The sequence below is a fragment of the Barbus barbus genome (genome assembly GCF_936440315.1).
Source record: "Barbus barbus genome assembly, chromosome: 45".
NCBI classification, from domain to species: domain Eukaryota; kingdom Metazoa; phylum Chordata; class Actinopteri; order Cypriniformes; family Cyprinidae; genus Barbus; species Barbus barbus.
Window position 1 is genome coordinate 20,233,351 of NC_136723.1, and position 17,670 is coordinate 20,251,020.

The following is a 17,670-nucleotide window of genomic DNA, read 5'->3' on the forward strand; positions in this document are numbered from 1 at the left end:
CTTTTGTTTGTAATTGCGAGTTGACATCTTACAATTCCATCTTCTCAGAGTTTGCGTTTCTCACAATTCTGACTTTACATCTCTCAATTCTGAGAAAACAAAATCTGAATTACGAGATGTAATATCAGAATTGTGAGAAAAAGTCGGAATCACAAAATATTAACTCAGAATCCTGACTTTTTTCGAGCAATTCTGAGTTTACAACCTGCATTTCTGAGTTATATCTTGCAATTCTGACATTAGTTTATATCTCATAATTAAGTTTATCGCAACTTTTTCTCACAATTCTGACTTTTTTCACAATTGCGAGTTTACATCTTTTCTTCTCAGAATTTCTTCTCAGAAGTTTATATCTCGCAATTGTGACTTTTCATCTCACAACTCTTGGAAAAAAACACATCTGAATTATGAAATGTAATATTAGAATTGCAAGAAAAATAGTCAGAATTGTGAGAGTAAAAAGTCACAAATTATCTATCTTATCCCGTAGAGGGAAAAAAAACTAAATTCAAAGGGTCTACTAAAACCACCTCCAAACTTGTAATAAACCACCAGAACGACTGCCCAAAAACAGACATAATTCCATATTTTTTTTTCCCCAAAAAAATCAAAGTGCATTTTCAATTGCATCAGCAGGTGTGGCGAAGCATTCATTTTAGACGCTACAGAACTCTGGAGTGGGCCAGCTTGACATTTCACTGGCTTGTACACACATCTGAGCATGTGTTAGATTTCAACACTTCAACATCAAGCATACAGCCCAGACTAACACAAATGTATTATTTTGATGAAGCTCTGATGAAGAACTGTTAATTATTGTAAACTATTATTGTGAGAATTGTTCAACACCTCTAAAACCATCACACCACATGAAAGTGAAGTAGGCTCTTTTGTGTCATCGCAGTGATTATCAGACGACTGATCAGAGCATCCTTTAAAGGGGTCATGAAAACAGTCATCCAGCTTGGGGAATGTACAATTCTATGATGTAATAGTGTGGCTAAACACTGCCTCCGCAGAGGAAGATCAACGCCTGCTTCTACATCACTGCCTGTTTAGCCCTGCCCACCGATTCGTGCATGTGGTGTTTACGAAAAAGGCGAATGCAGAAATCTATTGTTACAGAAGAGGACTGAGACAGAGGAACGGTATGCGTTATCTTTATTGGTGACCAGAAATAGCGAGTGAGGATGAGCGCTGGAATCCTTGACCGGGATGAACTGGCGTAATGCGTTCTTGCCACACTCACGGAGAGGAGAGGAGTGAACACACACACCGCTGACTGGGAGCTGGGACTCGGGAACTCCGGAACAGACAAGGAACAGGATCCTGAGGGTGCAGAGTGGAGGCAAGTTAAGTAGCAGGATAGTACTTGGTAGCTAAACACACTAGCGCTTGGAGTAGGCTGAAGTAGTCCTCCTTCGTTAAAACGAGACCGGACGTCGAGTGTCAGGCAGTGTGTGCTTTTATGGGAACCGGTAATGAGTGACGTGATGAGGGACAGGTGAAAGAAATCAGAACTCAGGTGAGAGTGACCGCTGTGATTGTGAGGCGGCAGAGCCTGGCTGATCTGTAACATTACCCCCCTCTCCAAGGCCCGCTCCTGAGGGCAGAGGACCCCGACGCCGTGGCGGTCTTCCTCTTCCTCTTGGCGCCGGACGGTGTGGATGGTTGGAATGGAATTCCTCCAGAAGGATCGGGTCAAGTACGTCATCCCGAGGTACCCAGGACCTCTCTTCCGGGCCGTACCCCTCCCAGTCAATGAGATATTCAAGACGACCGCCTCGGCGTCGGGAGTCTAATATGTCCTTCACCTGGTAGATGGTCCCATCCTCGATGACCAACGGGAGAGGGGTTTCTGCTACAGGACCAGGCTCTGCGGGGGGAGAAACAGAAGGATGACAGGGTTTTAGTAGGGAGACGTGAAAGGTGGGGTGAATTCTGTATTGGGGAGGCAATCGGAGCTGGTAGGTGACGGGGTTTATCTGTCTGACTATGGGGAAGGGGCCAACAAATCTGGGACTTAGCTTCTTGCAGGGTAGGCGCATCCTGATGTCCCTGGTTGACAGCCAGACCTTCTGACCAGGTTGATAAATGGGAGTCTCAGCTCTACGAAGGTCGGCTGTCATCTTGCGCCTACGCACTGCACGTTGTAGGTGGTGGTGAGCTGTGTCCCAGACCCTCTCGCTCTCCCGGAACCAGAAATCCACAGAGGGTACGTCCGAGGGTTCCCCTGACCAAGGGAACATGGGTGGCTGGTAACCGAGTATGCATTGGAATGGAGTCATACCGGTAGCAGGCTGGCGGAGAGAGTTCTGGGCATACTCAGCCCAGCCAATGAACTGGTTCCAGGAGTCCTGGTGGCCATGGCAAAAGGTTCGGAGGAAACGGGTTACCTCTTGAATCTTGCGTTCCGTCTGCCCGTTAGTTTGGGGGTGATAGCCTGAGGAGAGACTAATGGTCACACCTAGGAGCCGGAAGAAGGATCTCCACACACGGGAGGTAAATTGGGGTCCGCGATCCGATACGATATCTTCGGGAATTCCGAAGTAGCGAAAGACGTAGTTGAACATGAGTTCTGCTGTCTCCATGGCTGTGGGAAGATTTTTGAGAGGGAGTAGCCGACAGGCCTTAGAGAACCTGTCCACGATGACCAGGATACACGTGTTACCTTCGGAAGGGGGTAGATCCGTGACAAAATCGACTCCGAGGTGTGACCAGGGGCGATTAGGAACAGGCAGGGGAAGCAATTTGCCAGCAGGGAGCCGTCGTGGATTCTTGGCCATCGCGCAATCAGTACAACCTCGAACGAACCTCCGAACATCCTCAGCCATGTTGGGCCACCAGTAGCGATCTCGTAGCAGCGAGAGGGTGGTGTTGGCCCCAGGGTGGCCAGTGCCCAGGGATGAGTGTACTGAATGGATGAGCTGGGTGCGTTGAGTTCTGGGAATGAACTGTAGTCCTGGCGGACAGCCCGGCGGAGTCTCGATTGGGGCATTGGAGGAGGTTGCTGGATCGGAGTCCCACTGAATGGGGTTGACGAATATCTTTTCAGGAATTACGGGTTCGGGTTCTTCGGAGCATTCATCTGGTGCATCGTATAGGCGGGAAAGTGCGTCGGCTTTGATGTTCTTCGATCCTGGACGGTAAGAGATGGTGAAATGGAAACGAGTGAAGAAAAGTGCCCACCGGGCCTGACGGGGATTTAATCTCTTTGCCTCCTTGAGATATTGTAGGTTCTTATGATCGGTGAAAACGGAGAAGGGGTGTTGGGCTCCCTCCAACCAATGCCTCCATTCCTCTAAGGCCAGCTTGATGGCAAGAAGCTCCCGGTTCCCGATGTCATAATTATGCTCCGCCGGGCTGAGCTTACGGGAGTAGAAGGCACATGGATGGAGTCGGGCTGGTGTCCCCTGCTCCTGTGAGAGAATGGCACCAACTCCTGAAGTGGACGCATCAACTTCCACAATGAATGGTTTCCTGGGGTCTGGGTGAACTAGGACAGGGGCCTTGGTGAAAGCATCCCTTAGCGCTTGGAGGGCCTGGGTGGCGGCAGGGGTCCAGATGAGGGTCTTAGGTCTGTTGCGGAGCAGGTTAGTGAGAGGGGCGGCTATGGAGCTGTAATTCCGTATAAATCTGCGATAGAAATTGGCGAACCCCAGGAAACGTTGGAGTCCCTTGATGGAGTCAGGAGTGGGCCATTCCCGGACTGCCTTCACTTTCCCCTCGTCCATTTGGATGCCACCGCTACTGATGTTATATCCAAGGAACTGCACTGAGGGAAGATGGAAGGAACATTTTTCAGCCTTAAGGAACAGTTGATACTCCCTCAGGCGTTGCAGGACCTCCGCAACGTGGCGACGATGTTCGGCCATACTCCGGGAGTATATCAGTATATCATCGATGTATACCAGAACGAACTTATGGAGGAACTCCCGGAGTACCTCATGCATAAAATCTTGAAATACGGAGGGGGCGTTGACGAGGCCATAGGGCATAACTAGATATTCATAGTGGCCCGTAGGGGTCACGAAGGCAGTCTTCCATTCGTCCCCCTCACGTATTCGGATCAGATTGTAGGCGCTGCGGAGGTCTAACTTGGTGAACACGGTGGCACCACGGAGCTGTTCCAGAGCTGTAGGAACGAGGGGAAGTGGATAGCGGAACTTCACCGTGATCTTATTCAGGGCACGATAGTCGATACATGGGCGTAACCCGCCATCCTTCTTCGCCACAAAGAAGAAGCTTGAGGAAGCAGGGGACGTGGATGGACGAATGTATCCTTGCTTAAGGGCCTCCTCAATGTAGTCCTCCATGGCCTTCTGCTCGGGGATGGAAAGAGGATAGATCCTTCCGTGGGGCACTGACTCACCCGGAAGGAGGTCGATTGCGCAATCCCAGGGTCGATGGGGTGGTAGCTGGGAAGCCCTCTTGGGGCAGAAAACGTCTTGGAAATCATAATAACAGGTGGGTATCGCCACTGACTGTCTTTCGGGGGGACTCTCAATGGAAGTGGTGTTCAGTGCTAGGGAATCTTTAGCTAGGGAGCAAGGTCTGGGTGCTCTGGGGAAACAGTGGTCAAAACAGGTCTCTCCCCATTTCATCACCTCACCAGTCCGCCAGGAAAGAGTGGGTTCATGCTGTATGAACCATGGTCTGCCCAAAATGATATCGACGGTGGAACCCTCAAGAACAAGAAATTGAATCATTTCCTCATGCAAAACTCCTATTTGAATATGTACTGGTTTCGACCAGCGACTTACGCACCCTTGGCTGATGGAAGTACCCGTCACGGAGTAGATCTTGTATTCCCGCGGAGTGGCTGTTGTAGGGAGGCCGAGCTGGCGGCAGAGACTGCCCGAGATGAAATTCCCTGCAGACCCGGAGTCGAGGAGGGCAGTGACTGGAAGAGAGCATTTGGAGCTGGTGAGTAGCACTTCTATGGTCAGGGGTTTTACATTGGGCACATTGGACTTCACTGCGCTTACCACTAAGCGAGGCGGTCGTACAGGGCAGGCTGCTCGGAGATGCCCCTTCTCCCCGCAGTAAAGACACAATCCGAGTCCAAGTCGTCTGGCTCTCTCCTGCGCAGATAGGCGGTGGCTGTCGAGCTGCATGGGTTCCTGAGCAGGGTCGGGGTAGTGTGGCTCCATCTGGCGGGTAAGAAGGGGAGTTCGGCGGCACTCGGTAGAGATCTCTGAGAGGCAGGAATCCATTCGGGTGGCACAACGGATGGAATGTTGGATTAGACTTTCCAAACCTAGCGCATCATCGAAGGCGGCCAGCTGCAATCGGAGGCGAGGTTCCAAGCCCTGTCGATAGGCGGTAAGGAGGGCACACTCATTCCAACCGCTAGCAGCGGCAAGGGTACGAAACTGTAAGGCATATTCCTTAATGGGTAGGGAATTCTGCCGCAGCCGATACAGCTGATCACTGATGGTGGAGTCAAATACAGGCCTCCCAAACACTTCTCGGAAATGTTGAATGAAACTCTGAGAAGAGAGGGTCACACTTCCACCTTGTGCCCAGATGGTCTCCGCCCATTGCAAAGCCTTACCCTGAAGATGCGTGATAATGTAGGCTATCTTAGACTTCTCGGTGGGGAACAGATTGGGTTGCATCTCAAAGGATAACGAGCATTGTAAGAGAAAGCCGTTGCATTCTGCCGCCGAACCAGAGTAGGGCGCTGGTCTTGCCATGGGACTGGATACCACCGAAGAAGAATTGTTGCCGGAAGCGCCCGTGGGTGAGGTAGACGGGGACCCAGTCAGCGCGTGCTTCAGAATCTCCACCAGTTCTTGAAACGGGTCTGGATTGCTCATGTTGGTGATCGTCGGTGAAGGTCCGGTCTTCTGTTACAGAAGAGGACTGAGACAGAGGAACGGTATGCGTTATCTTTATTGGTGACCAGAAATAGCGAGTGAGGATGAGCGCTGGAATCCTTGACCGGGATGAACTGGCGTAATGCGTTCTTGCCACACTCACGGAGAGGAGAGGAGTGAACACACACACCGCTGACTGGGAGCTGGGACTCGGGAACTCCGGAACAGACAAGGAACAGGATCCTGAGGGTGCAGAGTGGAGGCAAGTTAAGTAGCAGGATAGTACTTGGTAGCTAAACACACTAGCGCTTGGAGTAGGCTGAAGTAGTCCTCCTTCGTTAAAACGAGACCGGACGTCGAGTGTCAGGCAGTGTGTGCTTTTATGGGAACCGGTAATGAGTGACGTGATGAGGGACAGGTGAAAGAAATCAGAACTCAGGTGAGAGTGACCGCTGTGATTGTGAGGCGGCAGAGCCTGGCTGATCTGTAACATCTATGCAGAAACCAAATGATAAAGATGCTCTGAAGGCAACAAGACGCCCCCCAACGTTAGGAAAGAGTGGATTAACTTTATTTTTAATAAAGATCCAGACAGCTTCAGTAAGAACTCAGTCCTTTGTTCACTGTTGTTTTAGAAACAAGGCACAATTTTACACTTGACGATTTTCTGAAAGATTGAAACTAAAAGACGATATTGTGCTGACTATATTGGATCCGACAGTAATGTCGCAACACACAAGTATGAGTTTTTATTACGTGATCACTATTGCTTTGTCTGTTAAACAGATCATTTGATATGAGTATTTTTGCATTTTAAACTTAAATCACCGCAGCATCCATCTGTGACAACAATTGTTGCACAAAACAAGTTTCAGCCAATAACAGCAGATGACATTTACTTCCGAGTCTACAAACCGCCACGCCTATTCAAACCGTGCGTTCTGATGAGGGGGGTCAAAAATTGGACAGAAAATAGCCTATTAATTCTAAATAATGTTTCTGATGTAAAAATCTTGATAACATAAGTGGACCTCAGAGAACAGCATACTATTATTCTTTTAGTTCATTACACTCTCAAAAAAGGTACAAAAGCTGACCCTGGGGTGGCACCTTTTCCACCGCCACCCCAGGGTCAGGCAGGGGTCATTGCCTTTTCCAGCAATGACAGCTTTTGTACCTTTTTTTCTGAGACTGTAGTGCCACAAAAATGACACATCAGTCTACACCCCAATTATTTCAATTATTTTTACACACCTGTAGTTTTTACAAACTATAACTTTCCTAAAAGTTATGATTACAAGATATAAAATTTCAATTATGAAACCAGCCTGGTTATTCTATACATACAACATGTTTCTTTTGGAGTCAGCTTCCTATAAGTTATTTCAAAACCACATTTAGTCTGAACTGTGATGATGTTTAAAAATAATAATGTAAGAGACAGGCTGCTTCTCTTCCTCTCTCGTTACTTTAGGTATATAGAATAATGTTTGCTGTAGAGTGGAAAAAAGCTTCCAGAAAATTACTCTTCCTCTCGCTGCCTAAAAGCCGGTATACAGCACAGGTCTGATTGCTCATGAGAACCTGGTCGTTCCAGCACAATGCTCCCTCATCAGAGTAGAGGACTGCTCTCTTCATCAGTGATTCATGCTACTGATGTAACAGCATGTGGAGCTGCTCTGCACACGCACAATATAGTGCACTTACAGTCAGCCTATGAAAATCCTGAAAGAGAATGTAGTCAACAGCTTTAGAACTAAATCTTAGTCCGTCTCTCTGTCTCTCCATCTAATCACACTGAGAGAAATCCAAATATAGATTGGCTATGCAGTCCAGGTGACAGATTTTTCCTATATATATATCAAGTTAAATAAAATTATGGTTCAGGATGTAAGAATATAATAATTCGCCTCATCAGCTGCCTGTCATTAAAATGGTATATCATTACATTATAGACATAAATGGAGAGAAATATTAAGTGAACAATTCCTGTAAATTCATAACAACAACTACCACTTTTTAAAAAACCTGCAATATTTCTATCTTCAGCAAAGACAGATATAGATCACAAAAGGCTCCTCCTTCTCTAAACCTGCCTTGAATTCAATGTCAAAACAATATCATTTCATTTTCTATTTTTGCATACGTGTGCCTGTTTCATTGACTTGTTCTTCAAATAACGCACATGCCTGCTGCACTACAAAGATATGGGAGGATAACAAGCACAGCTGCAGCACAAGACGTACAGGTTCATCAGCACATGAGATGAGAGAGTTTGAATGGAGAGCCCTCAGAGTAGTTTAAAAGACTTTTCTCATTGTCACTTCAATGCACAAACCTTCAGATCATCCATTCAGACTCCTCAGAAATAACAGAAAACAAGTAGGAGCTGAGATGAACGATGGAAGATGACAGTGTTTGCCTCCAGGCAGCATCTGTTGTTATGATGGGCACAACCAGCAAAACATCGTGACCACATGTCAATTATTACTGCTTTCTCTACCTCTAAATTATATATATACACACTAAATCATAAAAATATATTAATGTTCAGAACTGAATATCAGAACAAATAAAAGCACATTTCAGCTTTTGAGTCTTTGTCAACACTTTGCTGAAGCATATCAGTTTGGCCTAATAGTGCTTAAAGGGAAAAGTTATGTTTTTATCTACAAACAGATTTAATTCACTGCATATATTCTAGACTCCATCCTAGCTCTAATAATAGGGTATTATAAGGCTGGAGTGTGAACCCATATTACCCAGGAGACAGTGCACTAACCGTCAAACATATTCCTGCGAGCACCTGGTTGCAATTTAACGAAAAGGCCAATGGTGAAAGATTTTGCCATTTTCAATTTTTATAATCCTTAACCTAGCATGAAAGCAGGTTAGGCAAACCTTGTTTGTATGCGAGAAAGCACCAACAGAATAGTTCACCCAAACCCAAAAATGAAAAGTTGCTTAAAGCCCACTCACCCTCAAGATGTAGATGAGTCTGTTTCTTCATCAGATTTGAAGAAATTGAACATTGCATCACTTGCTCACCAATGTATCCTCTGCAGTGAATAGGTGCCATTAGAATAAAAGTCCAAACAGCTGATAAAAACACCTCAATAATCCACACGACTCCAGTCCATCAATTAACATCTTCTAAAGCAAAAAGCTGTGTGTTTGTAATAAATAAATCAACATCTTGAATGACCTATTCCATTTTGTTTTTCAATTATTTTATAATGTGATATCTCAGAGTGAAAATGATATTAACAGGGGAAAATGAAAGCAGAACTTGATTTTATCCATTAGGAATTGGTTGACCTCACTACAGTTTGCCAAATAAAACACAAATATGACTGAAAGCCCCTGCATTTAGTGGGACAGCAAACAGAAATGGGGCTTCATACTGAGAAAAACTGACTAGCTCTTTCAGCATGTCAAAGTCTACCACTGGTCAAAATGTCTTTTCAACAAAAACAGCTGAAAATGTTCATGAATGCACAAACACCCAGTGCAGCACTGCTCATTGTTTGCTGGAGGTAGAACATCATGCCTTGTAGATCTTGACAAACACATGTTAGCAAGGGGGCTTTACAGGGTGACAAGTTTCATTCACACTCATTATCAGTTGGACAAATTGACAGTGAAGGAAAATCTGCCCTTGAAGGCATGCTTCACTCAAGAACCCAAATTTGTGGCATCATTTACTCACTTTCATGTTGTTTCAAACCAAAAGACTTGCAGGTTGTACAAGCTTCGAACCACACGAGGGTGAATAAATGATGACAGGTTTATGCTTCCACAGAGAAAACACTCCACATGCTCTGTACAAAAAAATCGCAAATAAATGAATTTGTTTTGATGGTCTTTCCATGCAAGCTGAGCACATGACACATAATGAAACCCACGTGGCATTCAGCATACAATTAAGACTTTCATTTTGTTCTCCGTTCATACCAGAATGCAATGATTTCCCATAGCAACACGCAAAAGGCAGATTAATGAATATCATTAACAAGATTTCAACATCCACAGGGATGTTTTCTGAGCTTTTCAGAGACCTTTAATCGGATTCTCAACTGTGACAACGAGCTTACAAACAGAGAAGGGAGGAAAGCAAAAGGCGGAATATAAGAATGAAGTGGAGCCAAAATAGAGATGCTCGTCATGATAAATGGAATTATGCTGTGAGGTAGTGAGAAAGGTCAAGAGCTGTGGTCACTAAAAAGCTAAATGAATGGGTGTTTTGTGCAGGAGGGGAGATAAAACATGCATTTTAAACACACTATCTTGCAACAGAGCTGACGGCACGGTTTTATGCACCCAAAATGATTTATCACCCTTTGAAAGAAAATGTCCTGCTACATAATAACAAAGCAAATAAAAGCCATTAACAACCAGAGAAGACACATCTGCTGTTGCCAGGCAAACAGTTCTGGGACAGCAGGAGGGCAATTGGCATGAGCATGTGGAAGCCATCGAGACCTGATCAAATAAATCTAAATTAAAGGCCAATGTCACATTTATTCAATAACAATGATAAATGTCAATTGACTTTTACTGCACACATTTAATTTAAATTGCAGGAATAATCCCTCAGACTCATCAACATTCTGCACAGTCTGTCTGTCTGACTATCAATCCATCCGTCCATCGGTGCCAAAAATAAATAAAATAATACTATCTGTATATTAAAAAAATCTATACATATGTAAAAGAAGTGCAAGCAGAAACTGCTTATGCAAATACAAGGCCTATTTCATTCTAAGGTCCTCACTGTAGCACTGCAGGTAAAAATCATGTGTATTATGGAAATACATAATCGCAGTCTCTGAATCATATTTCACCAAACACAGAGAAACATATCTGTCCTATTCTGGGAACATGTTTGAAAGCTGTACATGTATTGCCTTTTAAATACATGCAAATCACATTCATGTGGAGAACATTCTGTAAGCTATGAAAAATAAACTAAAAGCTGGCAACAAATAAATAAATCTTCATAGAGTAAAACATATCACAGTAACTGCATCAGACTGAGTCATATGGGAAATAATGTGTGCAGACAGAGACCAGAAGATTTTAAAAGTAAATTTTGCTCCAAAGTGCCACATACACGAATAATGGAGCCTAATATAAATATATAATATAAATTAGAGAATGTGTATCTGTTCTGAATGAGATGGAGGCTGTAAATGGTGTGCCATTCATTTAAAATTCACTTGCGTGAGAAGAAGCTTGTCCCTTGTATATTCTGATAATGTTCAGACCAATGTGATATTAATTAAGCTTGCACTACCGCCACTCGCTGATGACGTCAGGTGCCACATTATCTTTTCCCCTGAAGCCAAGCTCTTATATATGAAATGTCCACAGACAAAGATGCACAAAAGAGCATTTCTCTGAATGTCAGACCTGTGCGGCTTCATTACCAGCATGCTCTGCAGTGGGACATTTACTGTTAAAAACGACGAGCCGGAAACCTCGGTTCAGAGAAGATGCTTTGTGTAGCTCATTAAGATAACCCATTAAAACATAGTGCAATCTCACTAATACATGGTGGGCCAAAAAACAATCACGAATAAAATGTGATAAAAACACTTACGACAAATCAAGTCTCAAAAGCCAAGCAAATAAAAACAGTGTCACTAAATGGTGGTGTTAATTAGTTTGTGTTTTATAGGTCATTCATTATTATTCATCAGAGCAGGTGCTTGTTATTGGCAGCACAAAGGAGCTGATTTCTGATCCTCAGGCCAGGAAAACTCATCATTTAGACTAAAACTAGCCACGTAGGCTAAGTAACAGAAAATGAATGCAAGCTCATTATGTTGACCTCTGGGCTTGTATCAAATTAGCATTTTTTCAATTTTACTTTATTTGGTTGGTGGTGTTTTGCGTCGCTGTTAGCCAACTATTCAATGCTTCTCTGTTTCAAAATAATAGTTCAACTTGACCCCAAAACTTAAATTCTGGCATTAAATAACTAATACTCACCCTAAATAATAACATAGGCTACTCACCCTAATGTCATTCCAAACGTTGATGTTTTCTTTCTTCACTTGAAGTAGACGAAGAGGTTAGTCTTGGTGCTCTGTCCATATTGATCACTATTAATCAGTGTTTCGACAGCTTCATGTGACAATTAATCGACTGCACCTCCATACTGGAACATGAAGTAACACTTGAAAGCTACAACTACTGCTCTGCTGCAAAGTAGCTAATATTTGTAATAAGAAATGAACTCGCGCTGATAAAAACCATTCCCTCATATGGACAGCAGAGAGACAGATACCATGTACGAATTATGACTTTAATTTGGGTCGACGTTTTATATGTCTGTCAGTAATTCTCAGTTGAGGGGGGTCGAGGTTCGTCTCGCGCAACCGTGCTGGCATAATAGCGGAGTTACATTATGATGCGTAAATTCACAATTTATCAAGTCCTTTTGTTGATGTGCAGTCCAATACAGACAAAGAACAAACTAACTATTGCTAAGGTTGCTTCCTCAGACCAACGACTTTTGTAAACTTTTGAATAGGTATGTGTATAGATAGATATTCTTACAGATGAGTTTTTTTAACCTCTTTTGAGGGCGTTAATTAGACCCCTCCTAACCATCTCATTAGAACGGTCTTCACTGACTCATGGTGACAGAAGATGAGCTTCAGACAGGTGGGAAACACTTGTAGCACGTTCAGTCTCTCGCTGATCTATGTGGTTTGCTTGTTGAAGCAGGAGCGTTGCGCTTCAGACGCGCACCGACGCGCCGTTTGGAGACACTCGGAGCACCGCACCGGAGAAAAGATAAATTAACACACCACTCAGAAGCAGGAGTATCTCTTTATCTTAGGTAATGTAATATTTTTACATTCTAAGGCAAATATCTTGGCACTGGTAATTGTACTGTGCATCGATTCTACAGTCAATAGATATAACAGTATAGGCATTTATAAGAGAATTCTGCATTTAGGCTACAGGCTGTCAAGGGTGAAGAAAGCTAAACATTGTTTAATTTTGCAGCTTGTGTGTGCTGTTAATGAGCTCTATAATGATTCAATCTTTTATAAAAATTATTTCATACCGCAGTTTCTTCACTTTGGTGGTACCCTTTTATAAGGTAGCCTACTGATTTGTACTTTTAAAGTATTAATATGCCCCATTTAATAAGGAAGAAATAAGTAGCCATTTAGATTTTGTACCTCAGAGTAACGCCTCAGTGACAGCTTACCTTTTTTTGAGTCTTGAAAGTAATTTGGGAAGCTCTATAAGGATGTAACGGAAGACAGGAAACTTTATTTCTGAATGGAGAATAATTTTCCATTATCATTATAATATTCTGTCCTTCCAGAGGTAATTAACACTTATGGTTAGAGAATGAATGGTTTATTTATGATACTGCAGACTCACTTCCACAAAGAACATAATTATCTTGTCTGGAACTAATACCTTTTCAGACCATATAGATAAGGCATGACCTTTATTCTGATGTATAATCTATATTTAGTCAAGGCCCTGTCCCTATTAGGAGATTATATGTGATAAGATGCTGCCCTTATGGATATGATGGCATTACAAACTTGGTTTAGACTTTAGAGATGTTAATGAACTCCATATGTATGAAATCTATTAGTTTTTACATATAAGTACAGGTATTCATTACCTCTCAATATAAAAGATCCTAAAACCTGCATGAATATTAAAACAATAAGAAAATGCAGTTTAAAACACTTCAAATTCATCAAATGAATTTAAATGTCTTTTTGCATTTGCACAAATTGCATGATTGCAACGTTTGAATTTAAGCAGTGCTTACCTGCTAAGATTTGACGTTTATCATTCATGTTTGTCTGACAGCGAAAGCACATTAATGTAAAAATGGATATTTCAGCACCCAAAAATACATGGTAGCTTCTAGTCCTAAATTTCACAGTGCAACTTCCATATGCAACTTCTCTTTAAATTGGAGCATTTTATGAAACTTCAAAGCTTCGCTTTTGCAAAGACCAGAGAATAATGCCAATTCATCAAATGACACCACTTAAAAGCATTAAAGTCTTTTTGTATTTGCACAAATTACATGAAATGTTTGAATGTAAGCAGTGTTTAAGTTTTGACATTCATCATAATTGTTTGACAGTGAAAGTACACAGGCTCTTTGGAAAAATACATCACTGCAGGCAAAGACTGCGGTGTTTTAAAATGCTGAGATGCTGGGGAAAAGTGAACAAAAACCTATTTTAAGACCTTCATTTTCTGAAGTTGCTTTCATACAGGTACATTAAAGCATTTCAATTCACAAATGAGCAGTTATGTAACAAAATTTTCAAGACTTAGCGAGAACAAATGTCAAAGTTTAAGAAGCTACCACTGAACAACAGTTAATCTGAAATGTCACACATCAATCAGCGATGACCCTTGTGTTTTCGTCCAGCAGGAGGAGACAGGAGCGTTGTTATCCAAGGATGGAGAGCTCTGGTTGGCAAGGTGGTGCAGAGCCTCTTGGAAGCAAAGTGTACGAGGTGATGGTGGTCCAAAATGCCACAGCCCCTCACAACTATCCCTTTGCAGACGTCGCCCTGCTGCAGACCTTCAAGCCACTTATCATCCCCTGTTACGTTCTTGTGGTGCTGGTGGGCGTCTTTGGCAACTACCTTCTGATCTACGTCATCTGCCGCTCGAAGAAGATGCACAACGTCACCAACTTCTTCATCGGCAACCTGGCCTTCTCGGACATGCTGATGTGCGTGACCTGTGTCCCCTTCACGCTGGCCTACGCCTTCAGCCCTCAAGGGTGGACATTCGGCCGCTTCATGTGCTACCTGATGTTCCTGATCCAGCCCGTCACTGTATACGTGTCCGTTTTCACTCTCACGGCTATCGCGGTCGACAGGTGAGTGCAAGCACCTGACCTTCTAATGATCTCGTTAATGGCTCACACCATTACGAGACGCAGATATCAAAGCTAAGTGTGGTTGAAGTGGGTCAGATCACTTGAGATGAAACGATGTCCAAAGGATGTGCACCAAAAGATGGTTCTTTTGAAAAGGGTTTCGTCTTTTTTATGTTGAAGCACTTTGGAGATCATTAGAGGTTTGGCTTGGGAAGTGAAGACTGCAGTCTGAGAGGAGGGTCACTATCCATGCTGTTTCCAGCCACTGCTTTGATGTTTGTCGACTAAATTGTTTCTTGCTTTCTATACTCAAAAAATCTGTTAGGGACATATCGGTCACATTTCACCCCATAAATCCCATATAGAAAGTTAAATCCCATATTTTACTGTAGGAAAAAAATGAAGCCTTTTTTTACGATTTTTTCCTCATTTTCCCATTACCAAAATTCAATGTATTTTTACTATAAGTGTCAAAAATAAATAATAATATAAGAATAATGATATTACAATAATATGAATTTTTAAATATTGGTTACATTTTATTTTTAAATTTGTAATGGATTAATGTTGATTTAAATAAAAACATACTATATTAAAAATACAATTATATTGATTCTGAGAATGAACATGTTGTAATATAAATGAGTAAACAATGACAATTATTATGCATTATTCTGTTAGTGAGAATAATACAATAATATTCTATTAGTGAGACTAATAAGTCCAGTATTATTTTTACTACAGTAAAAATGTAACTTGATTCTGTTGAGAATTTAAATATTTTAATATAAATATTGAAAATTATTTCCACATTATTCTATTAATGAGAATTTTGAGAATTAAAAAAAACTACAATGAAGTTTAATGTCTAGTGAATTACAGTAATAAGTATTAGAGGGGACATGTGCTTAATGTAAACTAAATAATTATGGTAAAAAATAGGCTTATTATTTATACAAAATATAATGTTTTTTATTATTTAATTTGGGGTAATATTTATAAAAAAATTATATAATATAATACAGATTCTGTCAAAGCAGCGTTAAACAGGAAAAAGGTGTGTTGATAATGCAAGAGGGCAATAGCAAACACTCAAATATAATATAACAATGCCTAAATCTTTGTGTGTTTTAATAGGTATTACGCTACAGTACACCCTTTGAAGAAGCGAATCTCAATGGCGGCCTGCGCTTATGTGCTGTCTGGGATCTGGCTGCTGTCGTGTGTGCTGGTCGCCCCCGCTGTGGCCCACACGTATCACGTGGAGTTCAGAGACGAGGGTCTGACCATCTGTGAGGAGTTCTGGTTGGGCCAGGAGACCCAGCGACTGGTGTACGCCTACAGCACGCTACTACTGACCTACATCCTGCCTTTATCTGCAGTCTGCATCTCTTACCTCTGCATCTCGGTCAAACTCCGCAACTGCGTGGCCCCCGGACACCGAACGCGCGACCAGGCCGAGGCCCAGCGGGCACGCAAACGGAAGATCTTCAGGCTGGTGTCTCTGGTGGTGGCGGTGTTCGGAGTCTGCTGGCTGCCCATCCACGTGTTCAACGTCCTGCGCGACATCGACATCCGCCTCATCAACAAGCGCCATTTCCTGCTGATCCAGCTGTTGTGTCATCTGTGCGCTATGAGCTCATCCTGCTGCAACCCGTTCCTGTACGCCTGGCTCCACGACCGTTTCCGTGCAGAGCTGCACAAGATGATCACCTGCCACCGTCGCATCGGTATACCGGCCAATCACTGCGCCACGGCCAGCGTCGTGCTGTGATGCCACTCGTGGCTTCAGAAAGGCTGAAAACACATAAAGCACTATTTAAGATCTATAAATGGCCCACGAAATGTAAATACAATAAATGTCTGGGTCCAAACAGACATGATGGATGGAAACCCTTGCGTAATTGAGGGACTGCAAATGCTAACTTGAATGACTCATTATGTGTCATATATTGAGATGATTCATCGCTATTTATTGAAATAAAACGGATGATTGTAATGTTCATGTTGGGCTTTTCTCAGAGCGCTCCAAGAATCCCACAAAGTTACATGAAGTGGCATTCGCAACCCATTTTGCTCCTGCAATGTTAATTTTATCCATCAGGAACTAAATGGATGGTGAAAAGTGTCTCTATATGAAAGATGTTGGTGACCTTAATTTAAAAAGGAATTTAAGGGTCTGACCAAGACCATCTGTTGTGCTAAAAGTTTACAAAGAAATGACTAAATAAATGTTTTCTTTGGAATCATGCTGAATAAATCCACAAACTTTAAGAAGTAAACAGGGTCAATTTTGCTTTCATGTTGACTTCATTAATGCCTCTTTTTTTTTGCCATTTATTTTCCATTAGCAATTTCCTGCTGAATCATGAACCAAGAGGATTGTGATCATTAAGTACATTAGGTCTATGAATGTGCAATGCAAAATGTGAACACTCACATGATAATCAAAAAAAGAAAAGTCTGATTCATAATGAATGAAAGAGCCAAGGGACAGGCATTTGAGTCAAATACACACAAACAGAGAACAATAAAGAAACTTATTTATCTGTGCTTTGAGAAGAAGGCTTCTTTAAATGATTGCATGCTATTCAATAAAAAAATAAAGATTTGCGTTTAATCACTTGATGTTTTTTACTGAATGCACAGTACTGTTCAAAAGTTTGGGGTTTGTATGATTTTTAAGAAGTCTCTTATGCTCAATGTTTTTATTTGATCAAAAATCCAGTACAATTATGAACATTTAAAATGCATTCCTATGCAAAGCTGATTTGTAAGCAGCCATTAGCTACTCTAATCGATCAGTGTCACATGATCCTTCAGAAATCATTCAAATTTGCTGATTTGCTCCTCAAACATTTATCACTGTGTTGTTCTGCGAAATATTGTGTTAACAGTAATACAGTTGTTTCAGGATTCTATGATAGTTAAATGAACAGATTTGAAATAAAATATTTC

General features: G+C 42.4%; 1 protein-coding gene across 1 annotated transcript; it reads left to right on the plus strand.

The window, feature by feature from the left end:
• The first annotated feature begins 14,161 nt into the window (after positions 1-14,161).
• LOC306864276 (prolactin-releasing peptide receptor-like) lies at positions 14,162-17,670 on the plus strand. Its single transcript, XM_079408197.1, has 2 exons — positions 14,162-14,712; positions 15,850-17,670. Exons 1-2 carry the CDS (start codon positions 14,231-14,233, stop codon positions 16,484-16,486), a joined length of 1,119 nt encoding a protein of 372 aa, XP_079264323.1. The 5' UTR covers positions 14,162-14,230; the 3' UTR covers positions 16,487-17,670.